This window comes from Leucoraja erinacea, chromosome 2 (genome assembly GCF_028641065.1).
Source record: "Leucoraja erinacea ecotype New England chromosome 2, Leri_hhj_1, whole genome shotgun sequence".
NCBI lineage: Eukaryota > Metazoa > Chordata > Chondrichthyes > Rajiformes > Rajidae > Leucoraja > Leucoraja erinaceus.
Genome location: NC_073378.1, coordinates 76,221,627 through 76,236,922, shown reverse-complemented (window position 1 = coordinate 76,236,922; position 15,296 = coordinate 76,221,627). Strand labels below are relative to the sequence as shown.

General features: G+C 42.2%; 1 protein-coding gene across 1 annotated transcript in view; it reads left to right on the top strand.

The window, feature by feature from the left end:
- The first annotated feature begins 683 nt into the window (after nucleotides 1-683).
- LOC129705860 (sodium-dependent dopamine transporter-like) overlaps nucleotides 684-15,296 on the top strand; it is a 37,483-nt gene continuing 22,870 nt past the window's right edge. Inside the window, exons 1-5 of the mRNA XM_055649712.1 lie at nucleotides 684-1,541; nucleotides 3,427-3,558; nucleotides 5,079-5,310; nucleotides 8,366-8,504; nucleotides 13,202-13,336. Of these exons, the coding sequence (XP_055505687.1) occupies nucleotides 1,139-1,541; nucleotides 3,427-3,558; nucleotides 5,079-5,310; nucleotides 8,366-8,504; nucleotides 13,202-13,336 (1,041 nt within the window). The 5' untranslated portion in view covers nucleotides 684-1,138. The remainder of the gene's footprint in view (nucleotides 1,542-3,426; nucleotides 3,559-5,078; nucleotides 5,311-8,365; nucleotides 8,505-13,201; nucleotides 13,337-15,296) is intronic.

The following is a 15,296-nucleotide window of genomic DNA, read 5'->3' as shown; positions in this document are numbered from 1 at the left end:
TTATTACAATAAGTTATTTATTATTACACAGGTAAAGCTGGTGATATCTTAATTCTATTGTATTGTCTGAAGAAGGGTCTCGACCCGAAACGTCACCCATTCCTTCTCTCCAGAGATGCTGCCTGTCACGCTGAGTTACTCCAGCTTTTTGTATCTATCTATTGTATTGTTCATTTGTTTATCTCGTAAAATGTCAATCGTTGATAAACCGCACTGGAGTCGGGAAGAAAACTAATTTGACTATTTTGCCTCCCCAAAAGCAGAGGTGGATGAACTTGAACAAAATATTCTGCACTTTAAAGGCGATCCTTTTCGTTATACTGTTCACTTCAGATAACCGAATGACATTGATATGGGACTGAGATTTACTGTGACCGCACTTGTAATTGTTATATGGTTATATGGTTATTGAGATTTACTGTGACCGCACTTTGGGAAAGGATCGCACTCTACTCACCTTGTTTGTGCCGTTTCCGATTGCGATTGGATTTCCAGATATTGTTTTGTTTTTTAAATAATCTGCGGATTTGTTTGGTAGCCGAAGGTCGCGTTTCCTAGAAAGAGCTTGTCAAACATGCCATTGTTAGAAAATATGAATGTTGCAACCGTGCTGGGGGTGGGGGTATGGGTGCGCAGTTTATTCGAATTGTGTTTATTTGTGAATAATGCAGAAGGCTATTTAAAATATTGTGTATTTAAGTAGTTTATCGCGAAATAATATAAATCCAGTAATAATTAAGCAGAAAAAAACAAATCTGTTCGCTGAATTTTGTATTATCTAAAGCATTAAAATGTATATAACAGTTACATTAAACATAGACACAAAAGGCTGGAGTAACTCAGCGGGACAAGCAGCATCTCTGGAGAGAAGGAATGGGTGACATTTCGGGTTTCGTGACTAGGGAAAGGAAACGATTAACTTATACTGCCCATAAAGTTACAGGGACCACTGCAGAATTGTGTAGAAATCATAACCCTGTATTTATTCTACGTGTATCCTTTTAAACTAATCTCATCCGCGCAAATCATCGAATGTCGCGCGACAACTACATTGATAAAACGCTGAAGGTTTCAAATGTAGGGAGGGCTTCTCCACCTCTCTGTTGTTTCTTGATGTGGGGATGTTTGTGTGAGTTCCATGTTCCTGTTTCCGCAGTTGGAGCGGTTCCCTTCACTGACATGCTTCCTTACAATTGCAGTTAAAACTCAACCGGCAAGTCGAAAGGAGTTCGAGCGTCAGCAGATCCCGATTCCCATGATCAAAGGGAGACTCCTCGGCCTGATGTCTTCTGTAGTGGCCCCAGCCCAAGAGTTCAACAAGATGGAGACCAAGAAGGTGGAGCTGATTTTGGTAAAGGAACAGAATGGCGTGCAGTTTACCAACTCGGCGCTTGTCCCGTCGACTGGGGAAAGGGAGGACGAGAACCAAACTCGTGAGACCTGGGCTAAGAAGATCGATTTTCTCCTTTCAGTTGTCGGCTTTGCGGTGGACTTAGCCAATGTCTGGAGATTCCCATATCTCTGTTATCGCAACGGCGGAGGTAGGACGTTTAGACATTCACCTTAATATCCACTCATTTTTAGCACCTTTCCTAATTGGCATAATTTTGAAATCTGTACTAAGCGCATGTCGGAGAGAAATACGCTTAGTACAGTCTCATAATCTGAGGAAAGACATTGTTGCCATAGAGGGAGTACAGAGAAGGTTCACCAGACTGATTCCTGGGATGTCAGGACTTTCATATGAAGAAAGACTGGATAGACTCGCTTGTACTCGCTAGAATTTAGAAGATTGAGGGGGGATCTTATAGAAACTTACAAAATTCTTAAGGGGTTGGATAGGCTAGATGCAGGAAGATTGTTCCCGATGTTGGGGAAGTCCAGAACAAGGGGTCACAGCTTAAGGATAAGGGGGAAATCTTTTAGGACCGAGATAAGAAAAACATTTTTCACACAGAGAGTGGTGAATCTCTGGAATTCTCTGCCACAGAAGGTAGTTGAGGCCAGTTCATTGGCTATATTTAAGAGTGAGTTAGATGTGGCCCTTGTGGCTAAAGGGATCAGGGAGTATGGAGAGAAGGCAGGGATGGGATACTGAGTTGGATGATCAGCTGTGATCATATTGAATGGCGGTGCAGGCTCGAAGGGCCGAATGGCCTACTCCTGCACCTATTTTCTGTTTCTATGAATGCACAGGATAGGACATTTCATGGATTAAAGTGGCAATGACCGTTTGATAGTTTAACCGAATGTCTCAGAGGTTGGACAGTAAATTAGTGAGCTCGATGTTCCTCGGAGATGTTGCCTGACCCGCTGAGCACGACACAGGTCCTTCGACACACTGAGACCGCGCCGTTAGCGATCACCCTGTACACTAGGACTATCCTACACACTAGGGACAATTTACAAATTTACCGAAGGCAAATTAACCTACAAACATGTATGTCTTTGGGGGTGTGAGAGGAAACCGCAGCACCCGGGGAAACCCCACCAGGTCACGGGGAGAACGTGCAAACGCCTACGGACAACACCCGTAGTCAGAATTGAACCCGGGTCTCTGGCACTGCAAGGCAGCAACTCTACTGCTGCCCCTTGTTTGATTTTCTTAGAGTGTACAGGACGTGGTTTTTCCTCTTGCCAGGCATATCCCGTTTCCGATAATATCCGAGTTTGTATCAAGTTGTAAACATTAAGTGCTGAAGGATTTCAACAGATTATGTAGCATTCCGGGGCAGACACTTCAGACTCGACCCGAAACGTTGCCAGTCCAGATGCTGCCTGACCCGCTGAGTTCCTCCAGCACTTTGTGTTTAGCTCAAGTTTCCGGCATCTGCATTCTCCCGTGTCCCTCTTTGTATCGAGCCATTTATCTGAATTTTTACTTTAGGAAGCAGGATTTCAACAGTATTATTACCGGGGCAGACACTTCAGACTCGCCCGAATCCCCAGTCCAGATGCTGCCCCCCTGAGTTCCCCCGACACTTTGTGTATTATTTCATTTCAAGCATCGTTTCTCCCGTGTCCCTCTTTTTATCGGGAGATGCTAAATGCATTTCGTTGTCTCTGTACTGTACACGTGACAATGACAATTTAAAATAGAATCTGAATCTGAATCTGAATTATTAGCCAGTGAAGTATTCATCTTAAAATAGTTTGGTGTGGCGGTAGAAATTACAGCGCCAGGGACTCGAGTTCAATCCTGAATTCAGGCGCTTCTCTGTATGGAGTTTGTACATCCTCCCTGTAGCCTGCGTGGGTTTTCTCAGGGGTCTCCAGTTGCCTCCCACACACCATAGACGACAGGTAAACGTGTTGCCTTAGAGATCGCTGCCAGTCTGCCTGGACAATGGGCAAGTCCGTAACAGCTGTCCGCCCACACCTCCAATCTTGTCCCTGACATGCTAAATGTGTTCTGTTTTCATCTAGGGGCTTTTCTCGTTCCTTATTTATTCTTCATGCTCATCGCTGGAATGCCACTGTTTTATATGGAATTAGCGCTGGGCCAATTCAATCGACAAGGCGCTGCGGGGGTTTGGAAGATCTGCCCCATATTTAAAGGTAAACAGTTCCTTTGCATTCACTTGCAAACTCGGATTTCAACTCCGAATCATTTATTTTTCGCCTCCGTGAAAAGGGTTGGTGTAAATGTCCAATATTCGTCTCTTTGTGAAATAATCTGATGTATAGTGTTTAACAGTGTTTCTGGATATTCTGTAAGGCGCTAAGAGCTGGCAACTGCAAAGCTAGCTCTAAGCGCTGAAGAAGGGTCTCGGCCCGAAACGTCACCAATTCCTTCTCTCCAGATGTGCTGCCTGCCCCGCTGAGCTACTCCAGCTTTTTGTGTCTATCTCCGTGCTGTTTGCCGGCTGCTGCGTATGACCAGGATCTAACAGCTACGGTTTGCATTAGGAGGTTGCTACTGACCGCGAGCAGAGAGAGCCCAAATGGAAGAAAATCACTTTAAAATTGGTGTTACAACGATGTGTATGTAATATGGATATCCTGCACAGAATCTTTGACAACCTCATCTTAAGTGTCAAATGCTGCAGGAAAAATGCTTGAATAATGTTTTTTCAATTGGTGACACTAAAAATCCTCAGTCACAACACACCCTTTCAATTATGTTCAAGTTCACAATTATTGTCACATGCACCAATTAGGTAACAGTGATATTTGAGTTACCATACAGCCAAACAAGTACAAAAAAGAATGCAATTCACAATAAATTTAACATAAACATCCATCACAGTGGAATCATCATTCCTCACTGTGATGGAAGGCAATAAAGTTCAGTCATCTTCCTCCTTTGTTCACCCGTGGTGGTCGGGGCCTTGAACCCTCTGCACTGCCTCTGCCGACAAGCCCGATGTTAAAGCCCTTTGGTCGGGATGATAGAGACGGAACGGAAACACTCAGCCTCGGCGCTGGAGTCGGCCTATTCTTACCGGAGACCGCAGCTTCACAGTGTTAAAGTCCACAAGCCCCGCGGTCGGAGCACTTCCACAGTGATCCTCGGCAAAGGATCCGCGACGGTAAGTCGGCGCCGCGCTTGCGGCTTAAAGCTCCAGGCCGCTGTCCAGGAAAGGCCGCACCAATCCAGTTGTTAGGTCATGGGGAGGGGACGGAGACATGATACCGAGAAAGATCACATCTCCGTCGAGATAAGTGGCTGAAAATTGATTCCCCACCTCCCCCCCCCCCCCCCCCCCCCCCCCCCCCCCTTACCCCCCCCCTTATCCCCACATAAAAACATACCGAGAAACATTAAAACATACATTTTAGACACTAAAAATAAACATTATAAATTATCTTCAATTTAGTATTTTTCTTTGCATATCTCTCGTTTCCCTTATCCCTAACCAGTCTGAAGAAGGGTCTTGACCCGAAACGTCACCCATTCCTTCCCTCCATAGATACTGCCTGTCCCACTGAGTTACTCCAGCCTTTGTGTCTATCTTCAGAATTCATTATTATCTGCGAGGGAATTAAGATACAGTTTTAAGATCTGATTTGTTTAAAAATAGCACTGGAGGACGACAGCTGACTTTGATTCCCTGTTATTTGCACCATTGCTTTAGGAGTTGGCTTCACAGTGATCTTGATTGCATTGTATGTCGGTTTCTATTACAATGTCATCATCGCCTGGGCTCTCTATTACCTTTTCTCATCCTTTACAATGGAACTCCCCTGGATCCACTGCAACAACAAGTGGAACAGCCCTAATTGTTCCGAAATCACCAACTTTACCCAGCAAAACTCATCCACAAAATATTATGAGTACAAAAACAATCCCGCAGCTGAATATTACGAGTAAGTAGAAATGTTTTATCATAATTACTCACTGTATCATGGGATGGCTTTCAAAGTATTGGGCATTGGGCTACAACTCTAATTAAATTGTAACATTAGTTCTGATATGGTGGGATTAAGTATGATTCAAACGGTCACCACTCAAAGATTTTGTTACAGGGTATGTTCCACAGCAAATGTAATTGTTAGGCTGGCAGTAATTGAAAGTTGATACATCAGGTTTTCTGACATATACATGAAAAAATAATGATGGCAGTCTCTCTCTCTCTGTCTCTCTCTCTCTGTCTCTGTCTCTGTCTCTCTCTCTCTGTCTCTCTCTCTGTCTGTCTCTGTCTCTCTGTCTGTCTCTCTCTCTCTCTCTCTCTCTCTCTCTCTCTCTCTCTCTCTCTCTCTCTCTCTCTCTCTGTCTCTCTCTCTCTCTCTCTCTCTCTGTCTCTGTCTCTCTCTCTCTCTCTCTCAGTCTCTCTCCTCTCCGTCTCTCTCCGGGCTGATCTCTCTCCGCTTTCTCCCCCCCCCTCCAAACCCCTCTCCCTCTCCCCCCCGCTCCGCCCTCCCACCTTCTCCCCCCCCTCCCCTCCCCTCTCCTCTCTCCCCCTCTCCCCCCCCCCCCCCCCCCCTCCCTCTCTCAGCATCACAACATTTTTTTTCTATTTATTTTCCTAATCTCTTCTATATCCCCTTATCTTTGAAGAATATGTCTGAAGAAGGGTTTCGACCTGAAACGTTGCCTATTTCCTTCGCTCCATAGTTGCTGCCTCACCCGCTGAGTTTCTCCAACATTTTTGTCTACCCCTTATCTTTGGTTTCTTTTACACTCCCTTCTGAAGGATCCCATTGACTATTATGTCTTTCCAGTCCATTGTTTCTCCCCAGAAGCGTTGGCATTACTATTTTGGAACAGAATACATTGCTGCAAATAGTGGCTTATGAAGAAAGAGATAAGGAGTTAACCTTTCAGGATGAGAATCTTTCATTGCTCATTCATGCACTTTCTCTCCTCCCCAGATGCTTCCTGACGCTGAGTATTTCTAACATTTTCTGTTTTATTCATGACTATGTGGCTGGAGAAATGATATACGAATTAGGGCTGTCTCTACAAGCTAGACAGGTCACAATCTAACACGTATGGGACAAATGCCCTCACAGTAGGGGTGTTGCTCATGCTTTTGGGGAATTGGGAAATGGTAAAATCAGTTGGCAAGTTTGGAAATAGAACATAGGTGTTTGGGAGTCAAGGGATTTAGAAAGGCAATACGAAATGAAACAGTAGAAGGCATTGAGGGGTGTAAGCAGAGCCAGAGTGTATCTGAAAAGAATGGAGCATGCAAGTGAAAGGGGGCACCAGCAGATAGTGAGATGAAGGAAAAATATTAAAATAATATTTAAAGCACTATCAGTATTCACACAGTAGACACAGCAGTGAGATACATGATTTGGCAGCAGAAATCGAGTATTATATCCATTTCAGAGATATGTTTGTAAGGTCACCAAAGCTGGACCCTGAATATTCAGGGATATGTGACATTTTAGAATGAGGGAAAGAAAGGGAAAGGAGGTGGAATAGCTCTACTTATAAACTGTAATGTCCAGGTTCAGGAATTACTTCTTCCCAACAACCATCGCACTATTGGACACAACGATCTCCAACTAAACTATGAACTACGAACTGCCTTGATCCTTGATTTCACTGAGGACTTTGGGCTTTATTTGTGTTTTGGCATCGTATTGTTTTGTTTTTTCTAATTTATTGAACAACGTTATTTACTGAGTGTTTACATACCTGTTTTGCTGCTGCAAGTATGAATTTCATTGTTCCATTTAGTGACATATGACAATAAAACACTCTTGACTCTTGAACGGTTGAGCTCAATGTAGAGGTGGGACATGACCGTCTCAGATGCAGAATCAGCTTCAGTCTCAATATGAAATAGTAAGAATTCACCTGTAGTAGGAGTAGTATATAAGGTGCAACAGCAGCTATAAATTGAGAGGGAAGAGGGGGCTTGCAGGAAATGGACTGCAATAATAACTAACTATACAGATTGGACAAATCAAATTAACAAGGGTAGTCTTCAGGCTGAATTTGGAGGGGGAATCTGGGATAGTTTCCCAGAGCAATGCATTGAGGAACCAACCAGGGGAAGGCCATTACCTATTTTGTGTTGTGCACTTAAACAGGGTTAATTATTAATCTCATAGTAAGAAAGAGTAATCACAGCATGAGAGGATTACAAATTTAATTTAAGGTTACGGCACCTTGGTCTGCAGCCAATGTCCTAAATCTAAATAAAGACAAGTAAAAGTATCAGAGAGGAAGGGAAGGGGGGGAGGGGCGGTGGCACAGTGATAGAGTTGCTGCGCTTACAATGCCAGAGACCCATGTTCGATCCTGACTATGGGTGCTGTCTGTTGAAAAACTTTCCAGACTTCAGTTGAACCAGAAACTATTTAACTATTGCTGGTAAGTAGGAATGTTGACCCTTATTGCAAGGGATATGGTGTATAAAAGTAGTGAAGCCCTGATGCAACTTTAAAGGGCACAGGTGACACTACACCTGGAGCACTGTGTACAATTTTGGATTATGAAATTATTGCCGCAGCTTAACAGGTTCGTAATTGCAAAACACACAGATAATACATAATACATTTTTTTAAATTGAATAAATTAGTAACTCTAATACTGTTGTAAAAATAACAAAGTCCTTAGTGCAACCAAGAACACAGTTTTCAGGCTCCTGTACCTTCTGCTAGATGGTAGGAGTGAAATGAGAGCGTGGCCAGTGTAGTGTGGGTCTTTGATGATATTGGCTGCCTTTTTGAGACATCACCTCCTATTGTTACCTTTGATGATGTGGAGGTTAGTACCTGCAGTGGACCTGGCAGTATCTACTACTCTGCTGGTTTGTAGTAGTGGAACTTGCTGCTCTGCAGAGGGAAGTATTGCAAATTGTAATGCAAATTAATCATTGGGTTTATGAGAACTAAATTAAAGTGCAAAATGTTACCAATCCATTCTAGCCCTGGTTAAGACATTCATGATAATGTTTCTAAACAGACGGAGTATGCTTCACCTTCATGAAAGTGCGGGGATCCATGATATTGGCAAACCCAGGTGGCAGCTCACTTGTTGCTTATTTGTGGTCATTGTCATCCTCTACTTCAGCCTCTGGAAGGGAGTTCGAACATCAGGCAAGGTAAGCTCATTATTCTGGTATATTCAAACACTACATAGCTGTCAGATTTAACTAACTTCATATAAGGCAGGTTATCTGATCGTACTATTGTCGCGGTGTCACTTTAAACGTATTCAATTTGCTTTAAATGGTTTGGGGTAATATCCTGAGTTGGTGGAAACCATTGCCTTCATAATCACAAAATGTTTACAGCATAGAAGGAAGGAAGTCTGTTTAAGGATATTGTTAAGGCAAAAATAGATAGATTATTGATTAGTACGGGTGTCAGGGGTTTATGGGGAGAAAGCAGGAGAATTAGGTTATGAGGGGAAGATAGATCAGCCATGATTGAATGGTGATGGGATGAATGGCCTACTTCTTCTGCTATCATTTATTAACATGATGTGTTTGGATTGTCAGATTCATTAAACACCATGCAAGGACAGTTAGCTCGTCCCACTTTTCTGAACTTTTCCCATAGCTCTGCAAATTCTTTGCATATCAAGTGCATATTCAGCTCCGTTTTATATATAATTGAAGCCATCTCCACTACTCCCCCCTGCAGTGCATTCCAGACTCAATGTGTCAATGCACCTTTCCCTGTTTTACTTTTAAATCTTTTGTCAATTACCTTAATTTAATTTCCCTTGTTTCTTAACAGCCTTTCTTCTCTGTGGACACTTTGCTTGATTCTAAATACATGTATCTATTCCTCCCCTAACCACACCTTTTCCAGGAAGAGCAAACAATCATCTCTAATCTCTATAACTAAAGAAGTCTGTCATTTTTGGAATCATTTTGGTAAATTTCTACTGCGTTCTCTGCAAAGGCTTCATATCTTTTCCAAAGGGTCACATCCAGAACTGGAAAAGATACTCCAACTGTAGTTTAATCAGTGTTTACAAATGATCATCATAATTCTCTTGCTCTTTACTCTTTTACCATTATATACTTTTTACAACCATTATCTGAACCTGCCCTGCCATTTTCATTTAAATATTCACATTTATCCAAATGTCTGTTCTTGGACCTTGTTTAGAATTGTGCCCTCTAGATCATTGCTTCTTCTCATTATTCTTATCAAAATGCTATTCATATTGCTCAGAATTAAATCTCATCAACCATCTATCCACTCATTTAATCAACTTGCCTATATCTACTTGTAACAATGTCACAAAATGTTGAGATTTTTAAAATCGTCTGCCATTTATCCCATCGGATAAAGCATAAAAAGAAGTTTAATTTGACACCTAATGCACTTCTATGCCTTCAGTATTAAAACAGTTATGGCCATTTTCATACTCTGAAATTAGCATCTTGTCAAATTGCTTTTCCATTGACTTAATTCAAAAGCTGTGATCGAGGACAGTCAAAAGCCCATAACTTTCTTAAAAAGTAAGAGAACTGATTGAAAATTTCAGTTATTATAGATTGAAGCATTCTGAAACAAATATGGAACAATCTTACTTGGACGACCAGAAATTAAAGCATATAATTCGCTAGTTACCTAATTGTAGCTAATTACAAAATTCAATTACTAGATCTAAACGTCTATCCATTTCTTAAGAAAAGGTTAACATTTTTAAATAGCCTGTGTCCAAATAACATTCACACAAGAATTCACAACATAACATGATTTTTAAATCTCATTGTCATGAATTTATAGGCCAAATGGAAGGAATTTAATGTTTAATTTCCGTAAATTAATGGGCATTTTAATCACCTTGCAAGTGGGTTTTTGTGGAACGCGATCGATTGGAATGAAATCAATCTACAATATAAAGTGAATAAGTAGTGTATTATTTAAAATAATTCTCATTAGCTTTTACTTAATTTCAGCATCACAAGGAAAATGTATTATATGAATTTAATAGCTTAAATTAAATTTTCTGATCAATTTTTGTCTCTGATCTAATTTATTTTATACACCCTAAAGACAGACCTTGCTTCAACTATATGCCTTAGTCGGCCTTAGGCAATTTGACCAGACAGAATAAAGTGTTGCACTTTTCTTTTCATCTGGATACATTTCCAGTAACCAAGCATCCGACTCTCTCCCTGCAAAAACAACTGTGCAGTAGGGTTTTTAATTAAATCATGGAAAAAGCTGGGAGATTTCTGCCTAAAGTTTTCAAGAGGTTCACAGAGCCAAGTCAATGTAAAAAGATAGGAATGTGGACACAAGGAACTGCAGATGCTGGAATCAGGAGCAAACCACAAAGTGCTGGATGAAACGCGCTGGAAAGGGTACAGAGAAGATTTACGAGGATGTTGCCAGGACTAGAGGATCTGAGCTACAGGCAGAGGTTGAGTAGGCTGGGTCTCTATTCCTTGGAGTGCAGGAGAATGAGGGGTGATATTATAGAGGTGTACTGTATATGATCATGAGAGGAATAGATCGGGTAGATGCATAGATTCTCTTGCCCAGAGTAGGTGAATTGAGGACCAGAGGACAGGTTTAAGGTGAAGGGGAAAAGATTGAATAGGAATTTGAGGGGTTTAATGGGAATCAAAGGGTGGTGGATGTAAGGAACAAGCTGCCAGAGGAGGTAGTTGAGGCTTGGTCTATCCCACCATTTAAGAAACAGTTAGACATGTACAATGGTCGGACTGGTTTGGACGGATTGGACCAAATGCTGGCAGGTGGGAGTAGTGTAGCTGGGACATGTTGGCTGGTGTGGGCAAGTTGTTTCCACGTGGCATCACTCTATAACTCTATGACTCTATAACCCAGTGGGACAGGCAACATCTGTGGAGGGATTGGATATGTGATGAATCTATTTATTCCCTCCACAGATGTTGCCTGATCCACTGAGTTCCTCCAACAGGATAAGGGTGGGACTTAGAAACATAGAAAATAGGTGCAGGAGTAGTCCATTTGGCCCTTCAGACCAGCACGCTATTCAAAATTATCATGGCTGATCATCCAGAATCAGTACCCCGTTCCTGCTTTCTCCCCATATCCCTTGATTCCGTTAGTCCTAAGAGCTAAATCCAACTCTCTCCTGACTCTGATGTATACTTTTCATGATCATAAAATGACATACCTTGGCCAATTTTGGAGATTTATATTCAATATCCAATGGACTTTACAAACACACCCAAACAAATATTTTTGTGGATGCCACTCACTAATACTGATAGTTCTGGCATGTCCTGTCAAACGCAGAATGCCCATATTTATTGGTAGATTTGGAAAGGCCAATCTACGACAGGATTTCCTTGTAGGGACAGAGTTCAGTCTTGCTCTCATGACCCAGCATTTACACTTAGGAGGCACCTGATGAATCTTGAACCAGGTCAGATCTGGTACAACACTTCATTATGGATCAAGTGAAAGGCAAAGTACTCCTACTTCATTCTTTCACTGCATTTAAACGTCTTAAGTGTTTAAAATTATTATTTTTATATAATAGAATGATTGTCAATAGCATTTATATTTCAGTTAATAATTCAGTTTTGATGGTTTTAAATATTTCCAAATGCCAGAAACATTAAAAAAAAGAAATATTTCCAAAGATTTTTGCAGCCAATACTCTGGCTCTAGCCCTTTCCCAGGTACAAGAGTCTGTCGGATATATCTCAGGAAGGGCCTTCCTCACATCAGCACTCTTGGCTCTGCAGCTGCTGGACTGGTGGAATCACTTTTTCACACAGAGAATTGTGAGTGTGGAATTCTCTGCCTCAGAGGCCAGTTCTCTGGATACTCTCTGCCTCAGAGGGCAGTGGAGGCAGGTTCTCTGGATGCTTTCAACAGAGAGCCAGATAGGGCTCTTAAAAATAGTGGAGTCAGGGGATATGGGGAGAAGAATGCAGGAACGGGGTACTGATAGAGTCTTACAGCGTGAAAACAGGCCCTTCATCCCAACCTGCCCACACGGCCAACGTGCCCCATCTACACTAGACCCACCTACCTGCATTTGGCCCATATCCCTCTAAGCCTGTCCTATCCATGTACCAGTCTAACCATTTCTAAAATGGTGCAATAATACCTGCTTCGACTACCTCCTCCGACAGCTCGTTCCATACATCCACCACCTTTTGTGTGAAAAAGTACCACCTCAGGTTCCTATTACATCTTTTCCCCCCCCTCAACTTAAATCTATGTCCTCTGGTTCTCGATTTCCCCCAAATCTGGGCAAGAGACTCTGTGCGTCTACCTGATCTATTCCTCTCATGATTTTGTACACGCAGAGTGAGAGTAAGTGTGGGCGATCTGTCCGGTCAGCAGTCCAGGTCAAGCTGAAACAGCCCATTTTATTCGTGTCCAAATTAATTCTGATATGATTCAGCTGACATTAAATATGATGTTAAATGTTAGCTTACACCGAGCTAACATGGTCTGTATTGGCTGAATGCCCCCTGTCTCTGTTTTGAGGAAATATGAGCATTAGTGTAATCAGGGGCAAGGAAGTATCCATGAACAGGTACAGCGATGGGAAAGGGATGTGGGACGAATGCAGGCAAATGGGTCACACTTAGATGGGACATCTTGGTCGGCATGGACAAGTTGGGCCGAAGGGCCTGTTTCGAAACTCTAAGTGAAATTAACATTTGTATCTGCAAAATATGCTGATACTTTATTTTTAGGTATCACCATCTTAAATAGAATATTTAATGTATAACATAATTTATCTTGGCATTAAATGCTTTGCAGTTAATTAAATCCACAAATGATAAGTGTAAGAGTAAATTTGCTTTTCTTTATTACACAACAGGTTGTCTGGATTACGGCCACAATGCCTTACATTGTTCTCACAATTCTGCTGCTTCGTGGAATCACTCTCCCTGGAGCGATAGATGGAATCAAAGCATATCTAAGTGTTGACTTCTTACGGCTTCGTAAGGCCTCGGTATGTTTTTAAGATTAACATATCATGCCAGCTTTTCGCAACTGGTTATAAAGCAGTCGCTTATTTCTTCCCATAAAAGAAAGTATGGGCAGGAGTCAATTATTTTGTGCAATTTTGCTATTACAATATTGTAGCTTCTCATCCACAAATGTGAATTTATGGAATTCCCTGCCACAGAGGGCAGTGGATGGATTTAAGAGAGAGCTAGACAGAGCTCTAGGGGCTAGTGGAGTCAAGGGATACGGGGAGGAGGCAGGCACGGGTTATTGATAGGGGACGATCAGCCATGATCACAATGAATGGCGGTGCTGGCTCGAAGGGCCGAATGGCCTCCTCCTGCACCTATTTTCTATGTTTCTATGTAACTGATAACCCTCATTCAGGCTCAGCTTTACAGGTTTGGTTTAGTTTTGTTTAGAGATACAGCATGGAAACTGGCCCTTTGGCCCACCGAGTCTGTGCCAACCACCGATTCCCATGTACTACCACTATCCTCCATACTAGGGCCCATTTACAATTTTTACCGAAGCCAATTAACTTACAAACCTGTACGTCTAGGTCTGTGGAGTGTGGGAAGAAACAAAGTATCAGGAGAAAACCCACACAGTCACGGAGGGAAAGTAAAACTCCGTACAGACAGCTCCCGTAGTCAGGATCAAACCCAGGCCTCTGATGCTGTAAGGCAGCAACTCTCCCGCCTCTGCTGCTAGGTCTCCTCAGCACATTGAAGGTTACGGTTAGATAGCTGAATGATTTCACCTACTGACATTGCAGCCTATCACTTCTTCCTCAAGCATAAGTTTTGGCGCTCATTGTGAGGTTGTAATTTGGCCTTGGGCATCGCAAGAACTTTGTTTTCATCAATCTACATGTAAGGGGCAACAAGCAAGGCAGCACCCTCAACAGAGTTCTGGTTGGTGAAGGAGTTGCCTGAGATTTCTTCCCGCAGGACTTTATGCTGCAGGGTCCACACAAAAATGAGAAGGAACAGGATCAGATGAAAGATGTGAACTTGCACCCCATTGCTTTTGATGCTGAACCTTTGGTGGACTCTTGTCCACAAGAGCACACTTGAAGTCCTCCTTGTGGAGTTCTTTCCTCAAATCAGCAATCTTTTTTGATAATTCACTGTTTTTGAGGAAGGGTCAGAGTCCAAGGTCAGAGACTATATCTAAAATTCCTCATTTGTTGATGATATCAACCTATATATTAAGTGCCAGATTATATGGCATTTCCTACTTTCTTTTACATGCATTTTATTGTGGAAGTCATAGGATATTATTGTTGATGCAGCAAGCAAAAACGGAGTCACTAGTCTTTGGAATTGTTAACCCCCCTCCTCTCACGGGCCTGCCCACTCACACTCCCTCCCGCACTCCCTCCTTCTACTTTAGTTTAGTTTAGTTTGGTTTATTGTCTCGTGTACTGAGGTACAGTGAAAAGCTTTTGTTACATGCTAACCAGTCAGCAGAAAGACATAATTACATTTGAGCCATCCACAGAGACGTCTTGACTCAGTGTTGGCTTCTTTACATTACTTGAAACACCTTGGAATTGTTCTGTTATAACTGACAGACTAGTTGATTTCAGAGGGCTCTCGAGAGTCACCCATGCTCTTGTAAGTCTTTAGTCACTCATAGGTCAGACTGGATACAAATAGCAAATTCCAAACCCCTTCCCCCAAAAGCACAGAAGGTTCCAAACAAGTTTCACAACAATCCAGCAGTTTTGTAATCTTTCTTCTAATGCTAGTTTTTCTTTATTTCTATGTTGTTAACTGCAATTAAATCCCACAACTGCCTTGGTGTGAATTAGATTATTAGTCAAAGTCTCTGGGTTACTAGTCTGCCGACTTAGCTAGTGTACCACGACAATAAACATACTCTGGTACCCTGTTAACCAGCCTAAACATCCTTTGTTTGCATACATAGCGCATTGTGGCTACCGTACATTTGATTTA